At 38.1% G+C, this 26,234-nt stretch overlaps 1 protein-coding gene across 2 annotated transcripts in view; it reads left to right on the forward strand.

Moving 5' to 3' along the window:
* Positions 1–26,234, forward strand: part of pebp4 (phosphatidylethanolamine binding protein 4) — a 77,732-nt gene that overhangs the window by 29,358 nt on the left and 22,140 nt on the right. Inside the window, exon 4 of one of the 2 annotated variants that reach the window (XM_079467480.1) lies at positions 8,546–8,644. The exons of the other annotated variant lie outside the window; for it this stretch is intronic. Coding sequence (XP_079323606.1) covers positions 8,546–8,644 — 99 coding nt within the window. The remainder of the gene's footprint in view (positions 1–8,545; positions 8,645–26,234) is intronic. 2 annotated transcript variants of the gene reach the window in all.

The raw sequence follows: 26,234 nt of genomic DNA on the forward strand, positions 1-26,234 counted from the left end.
TCAGGACAAGACACCGACTTGCGTAAATATTCAAGTTACATGTGGGGTTAGATGAAAGCTGAATAAAGTGAATATTAACCTGTAAGTTAGCTCCCCCAATGCTTATACACACTTCAGCTAGGTTAAGTTGTAACCTCGTGGCTGATGTCCCACGTCTTTCTTCATATTAGGGTTAGTAAGAGACGGTTGGTTGGAGATCGATGGCCGGACGACACTTGTCACGCCACAGCTGCGCAGAACGATAACGAACCTCATACATGTCACCCACAGTCATTCAGTAATAACTGTAATCACTTTTCTACGTGCTGCGTTTGCATATCGAGCCTATTTGTGCAAGTTGATATGAAGTTCAAGTTACAGCAGTGGGTGGCGACACGGTGGGAGCGCTGGTTATGAGAGCCCATGACCATTCACCCTCTCCCACACAAACAAACGTACTCGTTTCGTGAGCATTCCCTGAGCATGCCCGCTCTCGTCTGATTTCGTAAGCCAAGCAGGGTCTGGCCTGGTCAGTGGTTGGATGGGAGACCACCTGGTAATACCAGGTGCCGTACGCATTTCCACATCGTCACCTTTTAGATGTTTTCCTTACGACGTGGGGAACTCGTTTCGTGAGCTATTGTTTAGGAACAAAGAGATCATTTTGTAGTAGAAAGAAATAAGCATTTATGCTTGATGCTGATGACAGTAAATGAATAATATATCCCACGGACAGAGTCGCAACCGCAATGATGTGATGCCACATCTTGTATAAACTAATCCATACATAAATCTTTTTACAGTTAATGCAATTCCATGGCACCATAGCGGGAAACAAATTTCACTGGCATTTACATTTACAATTAGGCGCCGGGATACAAAGTGTCTAAAGTTTTCTTTACAAAAGAGTCTTATTAGACCATGAAGAGAGGTTTTGGCTGTTTCTTTAATATTGTAAAGTAGTTGATGCTGATCGGACAGAGTTATGAAATTCTGGCCTTGGTTGTGAAGCAATAACTGAATGTTATTCTTATGCTAGGCACAGTACAATGTGTCATCACCCCTGTAATGTTAGTTAGTGCTTCTATAATAACCTTCTATTTTTAATAGATGAATTCCTTCCCGTTATAGATTGTAGCATCTGGGTGGCGTAAGCCTAAGTGTGCCGGCTTTGTTCTTTAACAATACTGTAGCAAAATGAACCACAGATGGCAGGGACATCTTTCCAACCCTAAACATTCTCTTAAGATAGTGACCCGCATGTGAGTACGGGAAATGTGGAGAGAGCGAAACAGGGGTGTTAAATGTGTGTGTTTCGCATCCCAGTTTAATCTCGGCTCTCTTTTCCTACTACAGACTGGATTCAATTACTGCCCATGCTCTGACCCCCCAACCCTTTTGACCCTTGACAACGGTCCCATCCGCTGCCGTGATAGCAGCCCACCCAGCCCTCCTATCCACTCCTCCCCCTTCTGGTTTTTCTGTGTACTTTTATTGTCTCCTTTTGCATCTCTTTTTCATTTCTCGCTCTAAATGTCTTTTTTTTCGACACTCCTATCTACCTTAGTCTTTTACCCTTTTCTTTTCTAAGCTTATCACTTGTAACTTCTATACTCTTTCTTTACTGTGAGTGTTTTTTTTTGAGGATCACGTCTTGATAAAGTTTGAAAGAGTTGACGGAGGCTTGGTGGGGTTGTCGACCGACCGTAGTGTTGTTTGTTTATAATGTTAGCTTTTTACTTCTGGTGATTGTATTTAGGCTTCAACAATGAGAAATATGTTATTTTGATATACAAAGCGTTTTGGAGATCTTCCAAAAAGTCTTATAGGCTCCATAAAACTCCGTAGGCTTTTGGTTAAAGGGACCGGCGTGACGCAACTTCCTAAGTTAAATAAGAACTTTGAAGACGTAACTGTTCATTGAAATCAAATCAAATATTGACCTTAAATTTTGGGAAATATGAACTCAAGGAAAATGTGAAGTTTAAATCCGTACAATTATAATAATAAACCAAAACTAAAATAAAGCTATAGTAAAAATCAATGAATCTTACATAGCAACATTAAAAATAAACCAATAATTTATAAAATGACAAAAGCATATGCTAAAATTGCTAAAACTTAAAATTAACACACATACTGAAAATCTCATTTTAGATATGAATAAAATTAAAATCAAAACTATAAAAACTGGTTAGCCTACATATAAATATGTCATCCCTGCTATACTTAAAGCCACACTATAGAACTTCTGCTCACGGCGTCCCCAGTGTGGTTGATAAGCGCAAGTGTCTGTTGTAAAGCATGTCTCTGTATAAGCTTCCCTGTGGGCAGCGAAGTACAAGTGAATTTTTTAACTAAGCTGATGGAACCGACAAATGCAGAAACGTTTGGAAACCATGTGGCACTCTTCTGCAGGCAGAGGATGAACAGGGCTGTGTGTACCGCGCCGAACACAGAACTTACAAAGGGTGGTTGTAGCCGCTATGAGGCTACTCGGGTAGCAGCGGCAGTAGAATCCGTCAGGTTAAGAGTTGTTCTACCACTGAAATTATCTTTCAAAACTACGAAGTGTGTCTAAGTATTGCGGTCAGCTGTTGTTACGGACTAGCAGCAATTTCCAAGCAACCATGAAGAACACTGTAGCCATTTGATACATTATTAGGAAATATATAATTGTTCCGAATACTTGTATCTAATAGCTAATTGTTTTTCCACTCTAAGGTCTTTTTTCATCTTGCGCTCTATTTAACAGGCTGAGTTTGTTTGTATTCACGTATTGATTGGCTAACCTTGTACTAAGCTGCTGTTGATGATCTTAAAGCCGTCTCTGTATCTTAATCACGACACAGATACAGATATATGGTAATTCCCCAGCCAGTTCAAGTGTTTTCACTGCTTAAAGAGAGATTTGGGATTGATTGCATGGTGTTAGCTGCTTGTGGTTGTTTGTTTATGATCGCCCGGTGTGTCTGTGGAGAGAAATGGGGGAATAAAGCAGGATGGATATTTATAGACCTCTGAATGGCCAACAAGGCTCAGTATCGGGTCAGAGATAAACCTTGAACTTCTAAACTCACAAAGGGGCTTTGGTTTCTCTCTACATCCCATTTTAGCTTCATCTGTTTCTAGTTTTATTCTCAGTATTTGGTTCTCTACGGTTGTTTTAGGGCTGTGAGGGTGGCAGTATTTTAGCATCAGTTGTATGTAACGTTTGGTTTCATAACAAGGTCTATTGCTAAACCTAAATGCAGAATAAATCAGATTTTTCTGCACAAATTTTCAACAATCTACATTATGTTGGATTATTTTCACAAAAATAACTTTGTTTTCACAGGCAGAGTCACTTATGTAAAATATATATTACACACACACACACACACACACACACACACACACACACATACACATACACATACATACAGTATTGTTTAAAATAATAGCAGTCCAACATCACTTTATATTTTGAACACAGCTGTATATGAAGAGTTTGGTTCCAAAATGAGACACTATAACTTTTTAAGGTCTTTGAAAAATCTTGTTTTTTTATTGTGCATTCAAATGATGTCATTTAAACTGCAGTTGGTTTGTTTTGATTTAAGCCATAATAACAAAACAATACAGCTAACTAAAAATACAGCTAACACAATAAAATAACACAATAAAACACAATAAAAACATGATAACATAATAAAACACAATATTTTAGAAAATTAGTAAAAACTGAGTTACTCTTCATATATATACTGTATGTACTCTTCATATATATATATATATATATATATATATATATATATATAAATACATACCCACAATCTGTGCTATTTCTGTGAGTTCTGTTTGCTGTCAACGGAGTTACAGGTCAGGAACTTCAACAACTCTTTCATAAAATGATATTAATTTAAGGTTTCGTTTGAGGTCACTTTTATCTTGTAAGTCGAGGACTGAATGCAGAGTTGAGATGATATAACATCACAATCATATTTTACAGGCATAACAGAGGTCAAACATGGGTCAGGTTGTGTGTCTCACCGTGGGATACTGAACGATGATGAATGTTTGTTCAAGACGGACGTGCAGTCTTTTCTTTACTGCTAAGATGTATAGATGCACACATCAAATGACCCCTACTGTATCATATTTCGAAAAGCCTCCAGGCAGAAATCAGTGCGCCTGATATGAGATTTCACATGCTCGTGTAATGCCAAATTTTTTACAAAAAGTACTGTAACTAGTAATGTTGCTTGGAAAGGAATATAGATACATTAGTACACATGCTATTGTAACAAGCCTTGAACCGTGAATCGTTCCGGCATTCACCACAGTTCCAGTGCAACCAAGCTTAGAACACCTCCTAGTCTTGGCTTTGGCACCTTGGTGTGCTTCCAGGTTCACACGACAGCGTTTACATGTTTTCTTTATTATACCATTTTAATGTGAACCATGCCCCATTTAGATCTAAAGTCCCAGAGTGAATCCCTAAAGCTCCCTAAGGGGAGATTCAGATTTCGCTTCCACATAGGGAGCGATGCGGTCGTGATGCACATTTCGAATAACGTCTTTTAGCGCTACGTAGACACTATATGTACACCTTTTCTAGCCGTGTTTCCCGAACTATACATTATTCCTTAGGAGGTTATATTCTTACGTCCCACAGTACCAGGTGCTGTCCATGGCGGTGGTGCTGAATTAAGGACAATCAGTTGTTTACTCTATCAAGGGACTGCTTCACTGCGTTATGTGAGGTAGCGGCGTTCTTTATAAAATAAGCACTTTAGAAAGAGTTTAAGTAGCATTTATTAGGACTAAATAATCCAAATTGCAAACAAAATCCCATCGTGGATATTACTTAATTGTGAAATGAGTGTGCGAACTTGCAATCTCATGCCCAAATATATCAACCCGCAACACTTACTGGCAGTATGGTCATTTAAATAAAAGGTTCTCAAACTTTGGGTCGGAGGGTCAGGCAAAGCCACTTGCTGTTGCAGTGCATTAAAAAAGTTTATTCCAGCAAATAACAATTCATACATTTATTGTGCTTGGACTCTAGATGGGCAAGCGGCGCAACCTTATTACCGCTTTTATTAAAACATTAAAATATAATCAAGATTATTAATCAAACTTACAATACCAAGGTGAATAAAGTAAACAAGTATGCCGTAATTGTGCAGCCCTACAATAAGGTATTTTGATATTGAAATTAAACTTAAAATAACAGGTGAAGGGAGTGAATGTGTGTTGTTTCCCTTTTTTCTATTTAAAAGTTGTGCCATGAGATAGCCTTCCTTTGATTATAACTGTGTTTGGGATCCCCTTATTTATATTATCATAATATATGTTGCTATAGTGTCATTATTTACTCAATAAAAGTGCAGAGTGCTCAACAAATAATCAACATCTATAGCAGGAAAAAATAATTGAAGTCAAGCGCTGAAGTTAAGGTATACTTAACGTTTCAGGAAACACATTTTAACGATAAGGTACAGCTTAAGGTATAACTTAAATACGACGTAGCGGTAAGAAGGCTTCGGGAAACGCGGCCCAGGTTCTTAAAAAAGGGTTCTAAAAATCTGAACGTTTTCACAGGCAGATAGATAAAAATAATTGAATGCTGCTCACATTAGGAATTGTCTGTGTACACCTAAACAAACCCTGTCCCAGCTGGTGGAGGGGGGCCGCATCTCTTCACACCTTCTCTCCCTGAGCTCTCTTTCCACTGCATTTGATTTCTCCATCTGTCTAAATGCACATTAATTATATACGTACACACATATATTTTCTACCCCACCGACAAACACCCACATAATGCATGTGCTTTCACCGCATTTATTTGGGGAAACACTTGAAGTAGGTCTTAATGTCAGTAGTGTATTGACGTTACAATAACATGATTGTTGAGAGCAGAATAATGAATGAAGAGTTTGGACTAATTTGCCATCATAAAAGTTTTAAAACTGCATGTTGAATACATTGAATGCTCAATTCTATACACTAAACATCTCAATCCTCATTTCTTCAGGGTTATATGCAGGGTTAAATACAATGCACGCTTTATTAGCAACATCTGTGTTGTGCTGTTGATTACATAGATAATTACAGCTTGTCAGTTATTCTATAAAAATGAATACGAAAGTATGTATAGTTATGAACTTACAATTGGAACATGGCAGGCGAGTGTGCTGCACTGCCGCATAATGTTTTGAAAGTAAAACCATAACACCTACAATACATTACACATAATTATCATGATAATTACTTAACAATATTATCTCAAAAAATATGTTTCAACGCATGACATGTCCGACTAAAAAGAAAATGTTAATACTTTTTTTAAGGATTCTAGCAAGGCACATGAAAGGAACTATACTTTAAAAACTATTCACATAATGTCACGTTTTGCAAATGTGGGAATCCCGGACGAGCCCCCAAACATGTAAATGCTGGGGAGCAATTGTTGTTGATAATGCATCACAAGAATAAACCTTCCAAGAAAACAAAACGTTTAAACTTAATGTAAAAAACATGCAATAATATCAGAATTCAAAGGAACAATTGGTAAAAGTCACTTTACATACTCTACATTCTAACAATTTAATATATGTTAAAAGCAAACCCTGGTGTTGAAATGTATAAAACATACGGTATGAAAACCGTTTGAATAAAGCGTTAATATGAGCAGTAACCCACCAGATAAGACTCAGTGCTCTCACGGTGAGCTCTGCCATCTCACCATAAAGTAGTGTAAAAAGCTTTGCATGCTATAGTTTACACAGGACTAGCGGTAAATGTGCATTTTTACACCTTCATTCGAAATTTTATGTGGATTTTGTCTCTTGTTAAAAGAGGGAAAGCTATGGGCTCCTCCACCGGCATGTCCTTAAACATCAGCTTGCAACTGTAAATCGTCATTTTTCATGATAGACAAGATGCTATCGAATAATACTTGAAAACCCAGTTTTGACAAAGATATTTACCTTCAAGCTATTTTTTTATATTCCTGAAAATGTCCCAGCGTGACATCAGACATCTTTTCCTAGCACGTATATTAAGAAAGCACTGTGGACACCCACCCGATTTAATATGAATACAATTTAAAGGAATTCAAAAGCATTAATAATACTTACCATACGATAATAACACATATAAACATAAAACATACTGTATGTATGTGAAACATGTAAAGTGTCTATGTGTATGTTCAGGACCCTCCATCCTAGCTGTTGGAATTAAATTGACGCAACAGGTCTGTGGAGGGTCTTTAATCTATCCACGGGGGGTCAGATCACTGAGATCCGGTGAGGGTTTACCATGACAGCACATGGAGGAGGTCGCATTGTTCAAGGGTGTTTGAATATCGCTTGCAGCCACTATCACTTAAACTTAAACATCATCCGATTATTAGGCTTATAGTTGTTTGAGCTTATTGCTTTCTATCAGGTGAGCAGAGGATTTGGGTCTGCAAACCGTAGAACATCAGGGATTTTAGTTTCATGCTTTACTTGCTTAAACATAGGCCTGTCTGATTACGGTTGATTATAAATTGTCTTGAGGCTGCAAAGCAAATGAGGAAGCAAGGACGGTAAACACAAACAAATATAATATAAACTTCTGAAAATAAACGGATTTATATAGTTCTAGGCTTGTATTGTGTTCAACCGAAACCCGCAAGGTTACTTTATTTTAAAATAGATTTTCACTTATTCTAGCGTTTTTGGTTCATGGTTATATTTTTGAGTTTGTTAAACATTGTTTCAATTATTTTCTCACTCTCAGTGTTGTAGGGAGGGGTTATTGTAGCATGGCAACAGACGTGATTGACAGTACTGTTTTCTTGAGAGAGGCGTATAATAATAACGCTATCATATGGTCTGGCAGATTTTGGGCTCCGCACCAGGGATGACAAATGTGCTCACGCAATAATTCAATCTGCTCTCCCAGTTCTTCAACTTTAAGGGGACTTGTGGAGATGGGTAGTTGGAGCAATTAAGTTGGTCAGTCATTGTTAATGTGTAGCACCCAAAATGTGTGCCAGGCTGTTTATGGCAAAGTGTTTTCTATTAAAAAAAGAAAGATAAAGTAAAGAAAACTTCGCAAACAGATTGCGAATCAGCGAATGTGTGAGAATGGAAGGTGGTCTGAGAATATCAGTAACCAATTAAAGCGTTCTTCCATACGTCATATGCTAACCATGCTGGGTTCTTCAGGATTGTTGAACTTACGGATGTTTCCACAATGGTTGCAACTGTGTGAAGAAAATAATAAATACAACTTTCTTACGTCCACGTTAATGAGAAAAACAAAACTCATGCATAGAACAGAATAATATATATTATAATATGCTTTGTTTTTCAAAGATATAAACAAAAGTAAAATACGGATATAACCACGCTAGTGTTTAAGTTGATTGAAAATAAATGGTTAGGACGTAAGAAGTAAAATGATATCGAAATCATAAATGATGTCAATAATTAATGAAATCTTTATTGTTTTTTTAAGGGTCCTTATTTATTGTGTAGTTTTTATTTTTACAAATCTGCTATAAAAGGATATTTTATGATTTCAGGAGAGGAAATACACTCTAATAATGGTGGACCCAGATGCTCCTAGTCGTAAGAAACCCTCTCGCGCATACTGGAGACACTGGTTACTGGTTGGCATTCAGGTATGGCACATTTCTCAGAAATGTCTCAAAAATGGAATAAATGAAAGTATAATCTAAAAATTATGTTTATCATGATCTCAGAATGCTTTTATTATAAATGTGTAAGCTTAAAATAAATTAGGTTTGTATACAAAAACATAATTTGTTGTCTTTAAAAATATTTAACGAAAAGGTATTTTAATGCATGACTAGGTCCACACAGCGATGATAAAGTAGCCAAAAAGACTAAGATATAGATGAGAACTTCATCACGTGATGGGGGGGGGAAATCCTAAAGATTCAGTAAGAGACCCTAAACATCTTTACTTTATTGAGGGGAGACATTTCTATTTTCAGACAATATGTATTTTTCAAAGTTAGTTGATATCACTAAGAGTCTTGAACATGAAGTAAATGTTCAAGCTCACTAACAAGTCATAATGTTTAGCTTGAACATTACTCAGAACAAAGCCTTTAAATAAAGTCACTTTAAAGCAGAGCTTTGGCAAGGACAATCCTGGACATAATGTGCAAAGCAAAAGGTGTCAGAAACACTTTGGTGGGCAAACAATTCCTGGATCGTGTGGACCGTATCTGCACCTTCCATGTGCTTCACACTTGTGCTGCGTTTCCGATGAGTTACATAATTACTGAATAAAAATATCACGTTAGTCATCAGCGCTCCGCTCCGGTGGGATCTAGAGGCAGATTCATCGGGCTGCGCATGGGAACGCTGTGTTTAAACAGTCAGCCATGAGACGCACTTTCATTACTCAATATTAAGTCAATATTATTTCGTCTTAATCTTACTGGCTGTTTTGCACGACATACCTCTTTTTAAGTTTCTTACTGTGTACCGGTAACTCCCTTGAAAGTCACTGGAATGTGAGAAATATATCAAATCAAACACGTCTCGAAGTTGAAAAGCATCAAACATAATGAAGAATTACGTCCTCCTCTTTTTTTCCTGTTAAAAGTGTTCGTGACAGTTGTGTGGGTGAATGGCTCTCCTGTGTTACGGGAACGACTGCATGTCAGTTCTCCATCAGAAGGAGGAATATCCTTACAGTATGGTCCTTCCCAGTAAGGAATACCGCTTTTAACTCCTTCTACACATCATTTATATGATATAAATCAACACTGTGGGTAGAGAAAAGACTCCCTGAAATAGACCAAATACCAAAGAATGTGTTCTGTTATTTAAGTTTACACATTTGACAGATTCTTTTTATCCAAAGTGACTTACGACTTACTAAACGTTTGTCTCTAAATATGTGCAATCCCTGGGACCCATGGCCTTGATGTTGCTAGCACCATGCTTTAACCACTGAGCTACAGGAAAGCCTGTTATGTTTATGTGATATATTATACATTTTGAAGGGAATTGTTCACCTTCCAAATGAAAATTCTGTCAGTATTTACACGCCATCTTGCCATTTCAAACCTGTATGTCTTTCTTTCTTCTACATAACACAAAAGAAGATATTTTGAAAAATGTTGGTAACAGAAAACCATTTTTGGCCTTGTGTCCATACGATATGAGGCAATGGGGACCAATGGTTTTCTGTTATCAATATTTCAAAAAATATCATCTTTGAGTCTTGCGGAAGATAGAAAATCACAACAGGGTGTGTAAATGATGACAGAATTGTCATTTTGGAGGTAAACTATTACTTGAAAAATACACATTCTGTCATCATTTATTTACCTTCATTTCATTTGAAATCTGTATACGACTCTCTCATACAGGTTTGAAATGACATGATGTTTATTTTTGCATATTTTATTTTCCTTTCCGTTCTTGTAGATCAGGCCACTTTAGATTATTTTCAATAAATTAATTCTTGTTTTATTACAGGATGTGTAACCTGGCCTGCAAAAGCAGCATCATTTACTTCCCTCAGCGGGCGTTTTACTCGTAACTCTGATACAAATACACGTTCTAAAAGCAGCATGTCATCGTACTTCCTGAGACTGAGGCAATCTTCAACTTAACCCGGCCCTCCTGCTATTCTCTAGCTCGCCGAGACAAGCCTCCTCCCCGTCTGGCCAGGCGACACATTGTGAATAAACAAATGTATTTCAGGTGCTCAGACAGACAACCTCTCAATACCCTGTCACTGTGTGGGCGGCGGCATGCCGCCTGTCTGCTCCCTGATTGGCCGTCTTGTCGAGCTGTGCGTACAATGACGAGCCGTGGTTGGTCAGAGGTTTAATGAGGCTGGTGGGAGGTGAGTAATTGCCGCTGTGACTTCCTCTAACCTCGCCGAAGTTATAATAACATCCCGCGTGAATGTGTGGAATTATCTGTCTTGGAATACTCCTGGGCTTCAGACTGAAGCAGGTGCCACACAAATGAACAATTCCCCTCTCGCTCCAACAACACCATATTTAGAAAACTACCCTATAATTCCTTTTTTTAGGAATGAAATTACAACCATCATTTGGCTTGTTACTCCCCCATACAAGCAAACGTAATGTCTTTTTGTGTATTGCATGTAAACACAATAGGATGGCAAAAGTTGTTTTTCATCGAAACTTGTCTAAGCAGACTCGCAGTGTTGTTTTCCATCGCAGCATGAGATGGTTATTTATCAGCACTCTTAGTTTTGGGGGGGAATCTAAAACTATATATGTGGGTGTACTGTATGAAAAAGATATTAAAAAGTTTGTCATTGTCTGTCATTAACATATACAGGAACCTGTGCGTATTGAGACATTTTCTTACATGTTGTTTTTAATGACATGCAAAACGTATTAAATCATATTTTTACGTTTTTAGAGAGAAATAGCATAGCTATTCTTTCAATGTAACATTTGTAATCATTTGCTTAAGTAACTTGTTATTCTGTAACCATTTTAGTCCGTTAATCTGTCATTTATTCTCTTAAATGATACTAAGGGTGATTCTTAAGCAAGCAATAGCTTAAATATTGTTACCACTTAAAGTAAAGTTTGTCATTTTAAACAAACCCCTAACTGTAACGCATAAAAAATGAAAGAGACCTCAAATCACGCGACTTGTTGAAACGTGTCATATCTAGTTTATAACATCTGGATACGTGATCTAATTCCCCGATCTGTACTGGATTTTATTCGATTATATTGATTTCATTCAAACAAAAGATTATGTTATCTTGTTATGTGAGTTTATGTGATGTGGATAGTGTATTGCACAGTCTTATGTACCATACTTGCAACATTATGAAGGAATGAGGATAATACCAGGGACCATTGTGAGCAGTTTGTGATCACGCTCTCTTTATTGATGTAATTCTCTTTTTTTTACGTTGGATGGTTTGCCAGCAGTATTTGAACCACCAACTGTTACTTTACCCAGAATGTTGGCAGTACATCTAAATCCATAATGAAGGTGCTGTGACGAAGGTCAAAATGAATGGGAAGCATTGAGAAATTGGTGTACCGCTATAACCGAAATTCTGAAAGGGTTTTGCCATGTCAGTCGATCTCAAAGCAAGCCAGAAAACTGTAAACATTTGCTCTGTAATATTTGCAGACAATCTATGAATCATACATGTTTCTCACACAAAGCAGATCTTCATAAAAAAAACATTTGAACTTGAACTTGGAGTCCTCTTTGAATATGGTATTCGGGATAGAATAACAAGTAACAAGAAAATCACTGAGATGGACCTTTGAATCTTTACATGTGGATCTCACTCCATTCATTGTTTTTACTTCCTAAGTCGTAAATCGTTCATTTTGTACGAGGTCTGCCTCGTGCCGTTCATTCGACCTCTGTCCATTTGAGGGAGGTATTTCTAACACTTCATTGGGACCATATTTAGTTTGTCATTTCCTCTGTTTGGCAGCATGTGTACAGATGGACCCTTCCTCCCGTACCGCTGCCAACTCGCCACTCACAGTCAGTCGCCATCTCCAGTCACCACTCGAGATTTCTGGCACTCGCTACGAATCAGAGAGCCCACTCCACACATTTCTGTCACCGCAGAACATGTCTCCCTTTGTGACAGATCATCCTCTGCTCCTTGTTCTTCATCCACAGTTACCATGCAACCGTACTTGAACTGTTCCTGGCCTGACTGGTCCTGCTTTTCTTCAACCAATCATTCGTGTCTCTCGGGATCCTGTTTACAGTTGTCTTACACGTTTCGGGTAAGAGCGCTTGACTGGCATGACTACTTCGTTTAAGTAATAGCCTTGGGATTGTTTCAAGATGTCTGACCACTTTTGAGGTTCTATGATTGTATTTTACGTAATGTGTATCTTTTGATTTCAGCACTTTATTTGCTTATATTTTGGCGAAAAGATGATTTTTCATTGGGCAGATGACAGACATATAAAACAAATATTGTAAATATTATATTATAAAGACTTGAGGGTGGGGTCATATTGACTTTACCAATAAGCAGATAGCAACAACTCAAAATTAACACCTTGGTAACAGCATTCATATTTGGTTGTCAAACTGATTAAACTCTAATACATTGCGCACCAAAAATAAACAATAGTAACCATGGTTTCGTAGTTTTAGTAACTACAATACGAAGAAAGTGACATTATGATCAACAACAGGCATTGACAAAAAATGTGTAAATTGTTTGAAGGAAACAAACGATTTTTAGTTGGAACAATAACTACAGCAAATACTTTGGCTGGAACTAGACTTAAAGAGAACTTAGAGACATTCAAACTAATGACAATAACGATAACTTTAACTACAAAACATAAACTTTTCTATAACTGTTAGTTCCGGTACCAGATTCTGATTGGTCAATAGCTGTGTTTTATACATTTATTCATTTGGCAGACGCTTTTATCCAAAGCAATTTACAAGTAGGTCATTTTGTACATTTTGTCAACACGCTAAACAGTACCGTAAGTTCACAAGGCCATGCTACTAGGAGGATTAAAGCTGGAGTGAGCAAAGGAGAGAATGAACAAGAATGTCTGTCTTGTGTTTAGAAACAAGACAGACCGTTATTGGTTTTGTCAAATAAATGGCGAAATTGCCGTTAACCGTTCGGCAGGCCAGTGTCAGCGATTTAAACTTGATGCGGGCGGCAACTGGCGCGCCAGTGAAGTGAAATCAAGAGGGGTGTTAGAATAGTTATTTTAGGCTGGTTGAAAACTAGACGTGCATCTGCATTCAATAAAACACAGTGTTGACCGTTTCACCTAACAGTTCGGTGTATCCCGACGCACCCTCTGAACAGAAACACTTTGTAGCTGTTAACCGCCGATCACCGACTATTTTTCCAGCGGAAGAAAGACTTTGTGATATTTCTTCAGGAAAGTTGCATTGACACACATTTTTCAGCTTTATATTTGTATTGTGTGGTAACGGTTTTATAAAAGCAATAATGTACTCAAGGCTAGTGCTTTGTTGTAAATAAATCGTGGCTGAAGGGGTGGCACTCCGCCTTGTATGGTAACAACCCCCTTCAGCTGTGATTATTCACAATAAGGCAAATCCTCTCGTACCTAATTGCTTACTTGGAAATGGTTCCAAAATGTAAAGAATCGCACCACAAGTGGATATACACCACAACTATAATGATAAAGTGGAACAATATAGTTTGGATGGCTTTCAGTACATATTTTTTCCAGGCGATGAACAATAAAACATACTGATAAACACTGATCTGATTCCTCAATGTTATGTGGCTCTTCGTGATGTCCTATTTAACTACGTCCAGGATTTCTTAAAACATACTCACTCAAACGAAGAACGAATGCAATCTTTACGTATTGTCTGCTCCCAACGCCTCTCGTCTTTGAAATAATTTGAAATAACCAATATGTTTTTCCTTTCGCTTCTTTGACCTGTTCAACACATCATATTTATCTATATTCACGCCTTAAACCCTGTTTTAGAATTGACATAACGTCGTCCTTTTTGTATGTTGATATAGTTATCGTTATTGTTAATCGTCATAGTGTGAAGGGCCATAAAGAATGAACAGAAACGCTGAAGTGTCCGCCGTATTTACACATCAGACTCCTGTTGATTCTGCGTTTATGGAAGCTGATGCTAAGTGAATTTGTAATGAAGTTATTATTAATTCCGTTGGAGCAGATGGTGATGATGGAGAGCTGAAATGCCCCTGTAGCTCACCGCTCAGCCTGTCTGACCCATTCTGCCTCCCAATTCCCCACTGCTCATTGACTACTACGAAGAAACACTCCCCGAACAGCTTGTTCTGCCTCAAACGGACTTTTCCACCAGATCGCAACGCTTTCTCGCTTTGTCTGACTTCAGCGTCTCTCGCGCTCTCTTTCTCCGCACTTTAAAAAGCAAATGTTTTTGTTTGCTCTGCCGACAGAAACAAAAGGCGAGCGATTAGCGACCGAGTAGTTTGCTTATGTAAATATAAAGCTAGGTGAAAAATCCTTATTTATTTTCACCCTAATTGTCCACCCACAGATTGCCGAAGAGCAGTTGGTGAATCAAATCATTAACGGTAATCTTGCACAGGCGTTTTAAAATTAATAGAAAATTAATATTTGAATTGATTTCATGGGTAGAGGATGGATGGGGTATGTCTACTCCCCGTACCCCACCGTTACACATTGCCTGTTCAACTAATAAAAAGCCAGTAATTCATTAATAGCCGTTCAATGAATAGCCATTATTGTATTAATTGCTATTATTAATGATTACACAAACAATTTTTATACATAATTCCTGCTTTACCATTTGTGTTATACGTGGATGATTCCTTTAATCATGTGGTTTGTTGAAGTGTACGATTAGCCAGAACATTCAGATTTTTCACCTGGCAGATAACAGCACAGTGCAAGAAATAAAATCGAGTAAATGATGATGTCTATTTTGTGGTTCTGAATATGTCCAGTATTTTTCTTTGTCTCGTGATATTTTATAGTGTGAACTAAATGCGTTTTGAGAACTCTGTGTATGGCTACAGCTTATGCGAACACTTTGTATTTGTGGACCTTAACTGTCAATGCTTTCACTCTCACAATGTCCAAATTGACCCTGACACACCTTCACACACTCATCTCTCAACACGCATACACACACACAAACGGTACACACCCTCACATTCACTGCTCTGCGGTCCGTGAACCGGGTATAAGTGTGTCTGAGCGCTTCCTCTCTCTAGGTCACAATGGAGCCGTTTGAGAGTTCACACTCATTTCTAATTGTTAACAGACAGCCAGATATTAATGTTCTGATATCGGTCATTCTGTGAAACTGATGCTGTTTTATTTTGTAGTTCATTTTTGTCTGAATGTAAATATTCCATTTGACAAATAATGTGTTTAAGTATTAACACATTATTTGTCCGATGTAATTCAGAATTCACAGTATTCATTTCTGCACCTAAACCCATATTTGATCATACTTTGTGTTATAAGTGTCCCTTATAGGTAAGAGGGTTGACCGTTTTACAAATCTAGTGCTCAAGTTTGTTCAAAATACTTTGCTATTTTATGCTCTTTTCAAATATTATTTGTGTCCTACATAGAGTATAATCATGCAAACTGGATTGACATTCCTCCTCTTCAGTCAGATAAAGTAATAAACAAAGGCATATTAACCTGTAACTGTAACAATAATATCTAATATTTGATTTTATTAGGGGGGAAATGATTGTAAAAGGGTTGATACGCAACCTAAGACAGCCTGTTGCACAAATGGATGCGAAATGCTATAGTTTCTTTTCCAGCACATGGTTGGAAAGTCCTGGAATTTTTTTCCAGCACTGTTAAAGTTCGTTTTATGTGAAGAACTCGCATGGCATCTGTTTTGTGGAATGACCCTCGCGTGACATCAGAACGAATCCATCCGTTCGACTGTGTGTCGAGGTGTGATACACTAGAGGAAAATATCTCAGTATCTAGACGCCTTTAAGCATCGCGTCTGAGAGAGAGAGAACACCATTGTAGACAGAGAAACTATTGTGATGCTGTCAGAACAGCTGTGTGCTTGTATCTGTGTTTTTGTGGACTCTTTCAAGGGCCTTTTGGGATGCTCGGCACTGCCTGTACTGCTTGTCCTTCGACTGCTTATTGGATTACGTGTATATTTCTTTCTCTCGGAGGACTGTGCTTTTAGAAAGTCAGCATGTCAAGCGCAGTATTTTCTCTTCTCTGTGTGTGTGTGTGTCTGTGTGTAGCTGAAGAAGCTGTTAAGCTCTGTAAGTGACGCCTGGCCTCTTAAGGGTCACTAACACAGCAAATCTGTAGGAGTTTGTTATGCCAAGACTCTGAAGATACTGTTTTATTAATGTTTAACAGAAAACGGTTTATGGTTTGAGGAGCCATGTTACGCCTGCTATGTATTCGTGTATTAGAGATTAAAACACGTGTGTTTCTCGGGGGAGTTCTTTACTTCAGATCCTGTAGACACTGTTGCAACACCGGTCGTGATGCAGTAAGATTTCAGCAACAACCAATTTCAACCAACAACCAACATGACAATCTCGGCCATTAGAACATATTTGAGGTTTAAAATACGGATACCTAGAAGCTTAGTATGATACTTAGTGTGTTTTGGGTGCAACGGGCCGAAATAAAGACTCTGAGTCCAACAAAATGTTCTGCTGCTCAATGCTTTGTCACTGCTTCACAGAACCGAGCGTTGGAAACAGATCAAACATATTTATATTGAGGCATGTACTGGTCATCAGGACTACCTGGAGATTCCCGGTGGGCTCTGCGAGCATGTTTTAGATTCTCAGATCAGTTTGGGAATTGTCAATTTTGGTTTTATAGTTATTAAAAGGAAAAGTGTTAAAGTAATAGTGCTTTATCCAAATTTCCTTATAAATACTATAAAATGCAACAGTTTTTCCTATGTAAGAATAAGACCAGGAACATGTAATAAAAAAGTAAATAGGGTCGACGGTTCTAAAGTTTTCACTTCATTTGATGTGTTATTGTGGCACGGGAATCCTAGCATCCAATGAAATTTGACAAAACTCAACTCCGTTTGACAGACGTTTCTCTTCAGGTTCACTCATAGCTGTATTTACTCTCTAAGGACCAAAAAACAACCACAACTGTCATTTAGCATCACTCCTCTATTGTGCACTTAGACAACTGTTCTTCCACACTTTTTTCTCTATTTCCCATGTCTCAGAGCATGAAACATCTGTGCGGGGAGCGTGACGGCTGGGGGTGCATATGGGGCGCAGGAACCTGCGCGCAGTTAATGATGAGTGCCGCTGCCCTTTCTCGCAGCTACACAAGATGCTGTTTGCTGCCACTGGTCCGCTCGTTTCTCCGCCGCCGCCCAGCCTGACAGATTTACCGACATATGCAGCGCCGTTGTTTTTCTGTAAAAAAAAGAAAATCCAGAGAAACAGTTCATTTGCAGACGAGCGCGGCTAACCTTACAAGCCACCTGTATCTTTCTGAGAGACGGTGGGTGCCGTATAGGTGCGCGGCGAAGTCTGTTTTTCTTTCTTTTGTTTCTAATGTTATTTTAACTCCCTATTTAGAAGATATGCAGATGTGTGAGGTCATGATGTGTTTGCGAGGTTTTTCCAGAGCTGTGAAAATGAAGCGCTCGTCAACACGTCTGCGTCCATCACATTACCTGTACGCCTCAGCCTGGGCTTAATTAAGATTTGTCGGTCTCAATGTATCTCGTATCCACTCCTTGGTGTATAATGCAGTGAATCAGACCCTGTCAGAGGTTCTTGTGTGTTTAAGAAAGAGATTCACGTACAGTACTACCAATCATAGCTGGTTACATTTCTAGACGATTTGCATTTATTATTTGTACAATGTAATGTTTCAATTTATCAATCAATTTAATATTCTTCTTATTATTATTAGAAAAACTGTAAATAAAATGCATGGCGTGAACTGATGAATTATTATTATTATTATTATTATTATTATTATAAATAGAAAAAAATATGCATTTTAGGATGGCTGAAGTTGGCATGAACCCCACAAGCTGCAACAATCAGATGGTCAGCGGGGTAAAACATAGACAAGCCGACTGAACCTCATCCAGGACTGAAGCTTCACACCACCTTTTTGTAAGATATACCCTTTTTATTTACACCCAAATCCGATCTGATCGGTCTCAAGTTTTTTTCAGTTTTACCATTTAGATTTTGAAGCACACGTTTTCACACGAGTCGCATTAAATGAATGGATAACTCCATCCTCCCGACAAACCAACGTGGTTATTATAGTCAGGGGTTAAATTGAGATTTGTTATGTGCGTATACGATGCCTTTGCTAAGAACAATAAAATGCTGATCAAACTCATTCTAGATGGCAGCAGTTTACAAAGCTACACGTACGAATAAAATCTTTCTGTTGGCCTTTGCGCTTCCCTTGTGTCAATGTAAAATATCTTCATCTATAATGTCCACAGAGTTGTATGTATGACCTGTGTATTTCCAGTACTTTTTTGTAAAAACTTCTTCACAATTACTGAGATGACCGATCTTCTTGTGCATCGTTGCTGTCGCACACACCATAAACAACCCGCTTTAATTTGCTGCTCGAAGTTGATTAAAATGACAGCATTTGAAGTCGAGCCTTTCTTCACAAACAGCGCATTATGACTTGAATCATAAAAACAACAGTGCGCACCGGATGAGAAGCGGCTTACTTCGTTGCATATACATCATTTTTTCCGCGGTTATCAATGTAAGTGTATACAATAAAAGGTCAATAAAAGGTCAATTGTTACTTAAACTGAAGATTAATACTCGGACAAAACAGAGTGCCGTTCCATAACACCAGAAGAGCAGCACACATGCAGGGAGCAGAGCGAGACCATAGGCCTATGTGCCGGGGCTCAGCCCCGGACAGCCCCGGCCCATTTGAACCCCTGATTACAGTCAATATGTATAGTGAGGATGTTGCAATGCTGGATCACTGGCCCTATGAGGTCTCGCTCACATGTCTATGCGATTTATGCTCATTCTCGATTGGCTACTTAAAGCAGTGCTGACAATAGGTCTTTAACATGTGAGGCCATCTGGAGCTGTTAGTGGAGAGGCTCATTCAGAAGTGCGGTTGAATGAAGGTCAATAACCTGCCACTCCTTCCATATGCACACCTACTCACACAAAGGCACAGGCCTTAAACAGCAATTGGAGCACGGGAAATATTTCAAGAACAGCTGAACTGAAGATGTGTGCAGATGTTTTACTATCAGTTTTTCCCTTTTTAATCTTCATTTTTCATCCAAAAAACTTTTTGTATTAAAGCAATTGATATTCTATTTTAAATTAAAATATGTTTTGGTTGAAAACATTTGAAAAAAGTTGAAACTGTGGGAATATTATTTTGTGGCCTAAATGTCCAAATACTTTTGGGGCCTCCATATACAGAAGCCTATATGTGCTTTTACAGTATATAGACAAGAACATAACAATAATAAGAGAACTCTTGAAATGCATGCTTGCGATTATGAATCTGTGCGGGGAAGGCGTACGGGGAGGCTGTGATCTTGTCACTCTTACCACACATTGCTTGCCCTTGTTTTCATGTGGGCTGCTTTGGTTTCTATGATATCACATGCTGACTCTATCTTTTTGTGTTTCTGTCTTATGTAACAATCCTCCTCTCCATCTTCCATCCACGCTCAGCATTCACTCGCCTCGCTTACCCTTCCAACCTTCTGTTATTGCTATAACAACCACTTTCCTCTTAATCGAATGCCTCTGTTGCGACTGTGTGGTAACCAGGATGCCACGCAGGAAGGACTTTTGGTAGCAGGGCTACCCCTTCCCTCCCCCTCATTATTCAGATTTACAGTAGTCAGAGATCCAGTATTGCTGAAGGAATAGTTCCCTCAACAGTGAAAACTGCTGTTCTGTATGCTAGTCATTTTCATCGTGGGAATGGAAAATAGAGTTTTTAACAGATTTTCCCATACAAAGGCAACTCGTAGTGACAGTTCAAAATGACAAAAGTGGCACCAGAAGTAGTACATATGCACTATATTCAACGTAGAATATTATCATTTGTTCATTAGATGTAATGCAATCTGTACACTCGATTTAAGGTTAAAATGCTGTATTTTCCACATACCGTGCATGTTTGTATCTCCTCTTTGCCCCGCCTCTCTGGCTGATTTTGTACAAAGCTCATCGCTCTGGAAAGCGAGGTGTGCTATGATTGGCCAGTTAACAAGTGCGTAGCGATCGGTCAAATACTGCACGCATGTGAGGGAAATATAACTCATCTTACCATATTTCCAACATCAGGTTCCAAAGCAATTGTACTGACAGGTACCCCCACCTTACTTGCGAATATATTTGGATCAAGTCATACCATGAACTGACGAAGATTTGTGGGGGTGTGGTTACAGGAGGCGTTTCAGGCAGGTCTGGGTGAGCATTTGCTTTTAGATAGAATGCATCTTTTGTTCTAATACTTACAGTTTTGCAATGTTAGGCGTCTAATACATGCATGGGTAACTTATTACACACCAAAGACACAGAAAAACACGTATTTTCATTATCATCCCTGTTCGTGGATTATCTTGTTCCTGTTCTAAATTTGTGGATTTTGTTGATTTATTATTTAAAGGACTTTGTTTGTTTTGTTCCCCTTGTGGGAATTTTTTGTTTAGGTTCTTGTCTTGTTTTTGTTCATGTTTTCCCCATCGTGGGTTCTTTCCATAACCGTGACACAGGGACAATGCATACAGTCATAGCTAGAATACAAGTACTGCAACTGATGCGCAGCATATTGAGTTTATAGCTAGTGCTTATTCTCAACTCCTGTCCCAGGTTGGGATTTTCTAAATACATTTGAAAACATATAGATACAAGTATAAAACATTCACATTTCTTCAAACATATACTCACTCACCCATTCACACACACAGACTAACTCACTCACACAAAAAATAAATAAAAGGAATAATATTTAAAAATGGTTACAGTTTTGGTTTGTCTTTAGCCATGACTTAAGCCTAGAAGTGAACCTTTTGAAATCAGATATAATCTTAATGTCCGATGGTAATGAATTCCATAGCTTACAGCTCTTGACAGAAAAGGCTGTCTGAGCGAAGCTTGTTCTGCAGTGCTTCTTGTAACTCTTTTGCTGTTCTGTATTTGAACAAATTTACTAAGTGGCTCAGGTGCTAAAATATAAATACATATGAAAATTTATTTTAGAAAACATAAATCACTAAAGCTTTCAAAGCTAAGTAAACTATATTTCTTAAGACATGACAATGATGATAGCGGATTGGCCTTTTATCCATGATTTTTATTGCTTGATTATATAGTGAACCGAGGTGTTTTGTTGCAGCCGTGGCTGCTTGCGCCCAAACTGTCATGCAATATGAAATATGTGAAAAAATCATAGCACTCATGTACAGCAGGGCTGCCTGCTTTGGTATGTAATATATGATTAGTTTAAAACAGTTAAGATTGCTTTGTATTATTTTTGAGATTTTCTTTGTTTAGCAAATTTAAGTTAAGGATCTAAAATCAATCCAAGATATTTAAATTCTGTTTTTAATTTTAAATCTTTCATTTAAATCAAGTTTCTTAATAGAAAAACACATGGAGATTGTCTTTGTAAGATTTAGCACCAACTGATTTTTATCTGACCTCAACCATACATATAGACAGTAAATCAGCTGCCAGCTCTGGTGATTTTGCAGGTGCATAAAGAACAGCATCATCTGTTCAGCAAAGGACCAAGTATGGAACCCTGTGGTATGCTCATTTTGATGTTAAAAAACAATGATTTTTCCTATAAGTTGAGTGTATGAGACCTTGGCCTTACGTTATTCTAGTTCCACTTTTTTTCGTAAACTTTTGTAAATTAAAAGATCAGTATACATTTTTGAGCATAGTGATTTTTTCAGATCCAAATCTCGCTTCTTCATAAGTTTTGGGAGAGTAGTTTCTTTCTGGAGACATTTTTTTTGTTTTATGGATTTTCCAATTAGACCTGTGATAGCTGTAGTCATGGAATTACAGCACTCATCTACATCATCCACAGCCATGATCTGCTCCCAGTTTAAGTTGTTAAGTTCTCTTTCAAACTGCTCTGTTTAAGGTTCGGAAATTATGAATTTTATTTGATCACACTCAGATCTACCAAAGTACTGTAACCGCAGTCAGTTTTGTCATGTTGTGATTTGAGAGACCTGTTATAAGATTGTACGTCCTTGTTATACGTTCTGGTTTGTTAGTAAATCCCATATCAATAAGGGTCTTGGTCTGCTCTGTTATCCTGTGGCCTAATGGTTAGAGCGTTGGGCTTGTGATCAGAAGGTTGCAGGTTCTAATCTCAGTGCCAGCAGGTCATGACTGAAGTGCCCTTGAGCAAGGCACCTTACCTCTGATTGCTCTGCAGTAATGTGCCACTGTATAAAACTACTTGTAAGTCGCTTTGGATAAAAGCGTCTGCCAAATGAATAAATGTAAATGTAAATTTGCAAATAATACAACTTTGTCATAATTGTTTTTAGTTTCTGTTTACTACTTTTGTCAGACCAGTTGATGTTAAAGTCGCTATACCCCATGCACACTTCAAGTACATTGGTTGTGCAACGTCAAGAACAAATCTTGAAATCCATCCAAGCTGTTTCCATTTAGTTTTATTATTCAGTTTTTTTGCCTACACATAAACTCCTGTCAGTCATGTTAGCAGACATCCAGTTTCTACGACATTACATTTGAGTCACAAAGCTTGATGTAGAACTGTTCTGCTTGCTCTGGTAGAACAGTTTATGAAATGTAGCATCACTGAACTTTCTATACAACTTTCTGTTTTCTGTCGAGATGTCATAATAATTTTTTTGCGTGTCACATTATGACAGTACAAGTTGCTGTTTCTTTGCTTTTGTATTTCCACGCTACAGCCACATACTCAGTCTTGTGCACTCACTATTTGCATTCAGCTCGGGATATCCCTACTTGGTAGCCAACATTCAGTGGTTTAGAGCAGGGGGTCAGCAAGTAAGTTTGGTATTGGGCCCAAAAAACAAATTTTCCGCTAGATGGCGGGCCAGGACATAGTCAAAGGATAATTTAAGAAATTAATTGATGAACAATGCAACTAGAATAGCCTACTTTTCAAAATAAAAGTAATATAATTATTTAACGTAGCCAAGTTGTCGCTGTTTGCACAGAATGTAATATAAGACGGCACCAAGAAACGAATCATGGCACCTTAAACAAAAAGCTGAATTTGCGTTGTTATCGTTCACGAGTTGGGGCTGAGGCCTCGCGTTATAAGCAACCGTTTCAATGCTTCACTTTTAGCTTTTTCATACCCCATATTTCATGAACGCTATTTTAGAAGTGTGTCTAGCGATCTACAGACTCCTTTGAATATCTTCCAGAACTTTTCAAATTAAAAGCTATCCATTCATTTCAAAATAAAACATTGCTGCAAAACCATTCTGGTACTTTTATTTTGAAGGCAAATTCACTACATTTAGTAATTAAAAAATATGTATCAGTGATGTCAACATATCTGTAGTTATTATTAGTCATTTACTTTTGGTGGTATCAAATCTTTTCTTCGCTGCAGATTCATTTCATGGTTAGTTACCTAACCCAATGACATGCACACATTTCTAAGGGACTAAATATGTTTATGCTACTTTAAATCATTGGTGTTATTTATGCGTGGATTTCCATATATATATATATATATATATGTAGAAGAACAAGGGATTTACGCGGATAGCAGGTGTTTATGAAAACATTGGAAGGTCTGTCAATGGATCTATGATTCTTGTACCACTAAGCCTTTGGATGTGAATGTTTTGTGTGTGTTTTTAGGATGAAACAGAACTTTCAGAATGCCGTCTCAAGTCATCCAGAGCCAAGGCTGATACGAAGTGCCATTCTCTTTAAGTGCTTAATGCTTATCATCTCCCCAGCATTTAAGTGTCCTCTTCCCTTGATCACAGCATTATCCGCAATGAACATCCTCTCCATGCAAACATTGGGAGATAGAGGGTAAAACCTCTCAGCAATCCAGACAGGCACAGCATAGACAAGCCGACTGAAGCTCATCCACGCCAGGACTGAAGCTTCACACCTCTTTTTTGTAAGATGTACCCTCTTTCTTTACACCCACAACCATTGTGCTCCAAATCCTGTTCTACCCTTGAGTAGATTTCCGAGACGTTTCCGCAGACAATGTAACCCCCTCACAAGCTGTCCTTTTTGTCTCTCACATACACACACTCTCTCTCACGAGAACATTTCCCCCGGATTTAAGTGAAGTAATGGTCATTATTGAGTGGCCTTTCTTAAGGTATGACCTATTGAGGGTTAGTAAAATGGTTAACAAAAGAATGACATTTTAGCTTTAAAACGAAACAAATGAATGTAAGGGTGATAAAGAGATTCATTAAATATGAAGGTGGTGGGTGAATTTAAACCTCAGAAATAGTTTGATAGGAATTCTCAGGTACATTTGAAGTATTTACATTTTCAAAGACGACAGTTATATTATGGACACAAATTAAGACTCTGTTGTGACGCGGTAATATGCTTATATCTGCATTGTTCCTGTTTCTTTAAATAGCCAAAAAGTTTATATAATAATTTATTATTTTCTAGTTTGCTGCAGGCAGTTTGGAACGACTTTCTCATTAGAGTGTTGCAGGGATGACGTATTTTTGTAGGCGAACCAGGAAGTTAGCGTCGCACTGGTTCCCTCGACAAAAGTCAGTTCATTTTAGTTCTATTTATAAAGCACTTTTCACAAAATTTGCATTGTTAATAAAGTCAACAAATTAGGAAACAATACAAAAGACATAAAATACACGACTGAACTTTGTATTCATAGTTCTAGTGGGAGCTGTGTATATCGATTCTTTTGTACAGTTATAGACGACGACAGCATTTATCTAGGCTTTAGGAATATCGCGATAAAACGTATGAAAAGTAATCAACAAAAAGTCATCATCACCACCAAGCTTCCAACATTAATCTTTATTATTTATTATGTGCCATTAATAACTGCTCCGTGAATTAATCTACATCCACATTTTTTAGATTTGTGTCCATGTTGCATTATTTGAGAGATTTCTATGTGTGATGCCGTTTATCGTATCCAACAACGTCTTTAGTTAGATTTAGCCGTTTGTTTCTTGCTTTCCAATAACAAGTGGCGTATTACTGGTATGTTTTATGTTGTGGAGATTTTGTTAACCACAGACTTTATTTTAAGCATTTAACCAAAAATCGACTTTAGGACAATGGAACTGGATATGATCTTGATTTTATCTTGTACAATAAAAAATCTGTTTCACTTTCGCCCGCATCAACTCAACTTTAGCTTGGCGAGGTAATGCCAACTACACAGTTAAAACCCACTGACCATCACCACCAAGACCTCCTTTTAATCTTCCAACAGCCTCATTTTTTACCGCAACAATTAGTCAAGCAACCAGCTTTTTCTCTCGCTCTCTCTCCCTCTATCTCTGCGCTTCGGTATAGATTTCTCACAGCTGATGAAATGAAAAAGACAGCAGATTGTGTGTGGTGTTGCCCATGGCGACGAGTTTTGCCTGCGAGTTCACGATACGGGGTTCAGAGGGGAGTTCCTTTGGGGGGGATTAAATCGCTCCCCTCTTTCTGCACCACCCTCCTCTTCTCCTCGTTGTTTCCTTCCCTCCAGCCCCCTGCCTCCCTCTCCT

The sequence above is a fragment of the Barbatula barbatula genome (genome assembly GCF_947034865.1).
Source record: "Barbatula barbatula genome assembly, chromosome: 11".
Lineage (NCBI taxonomy): Eukaryota > Metazoa > Chordata > Actinopteri > Cypriniformes > Nemacheilidae > Barbatula > Barbatula barbatula.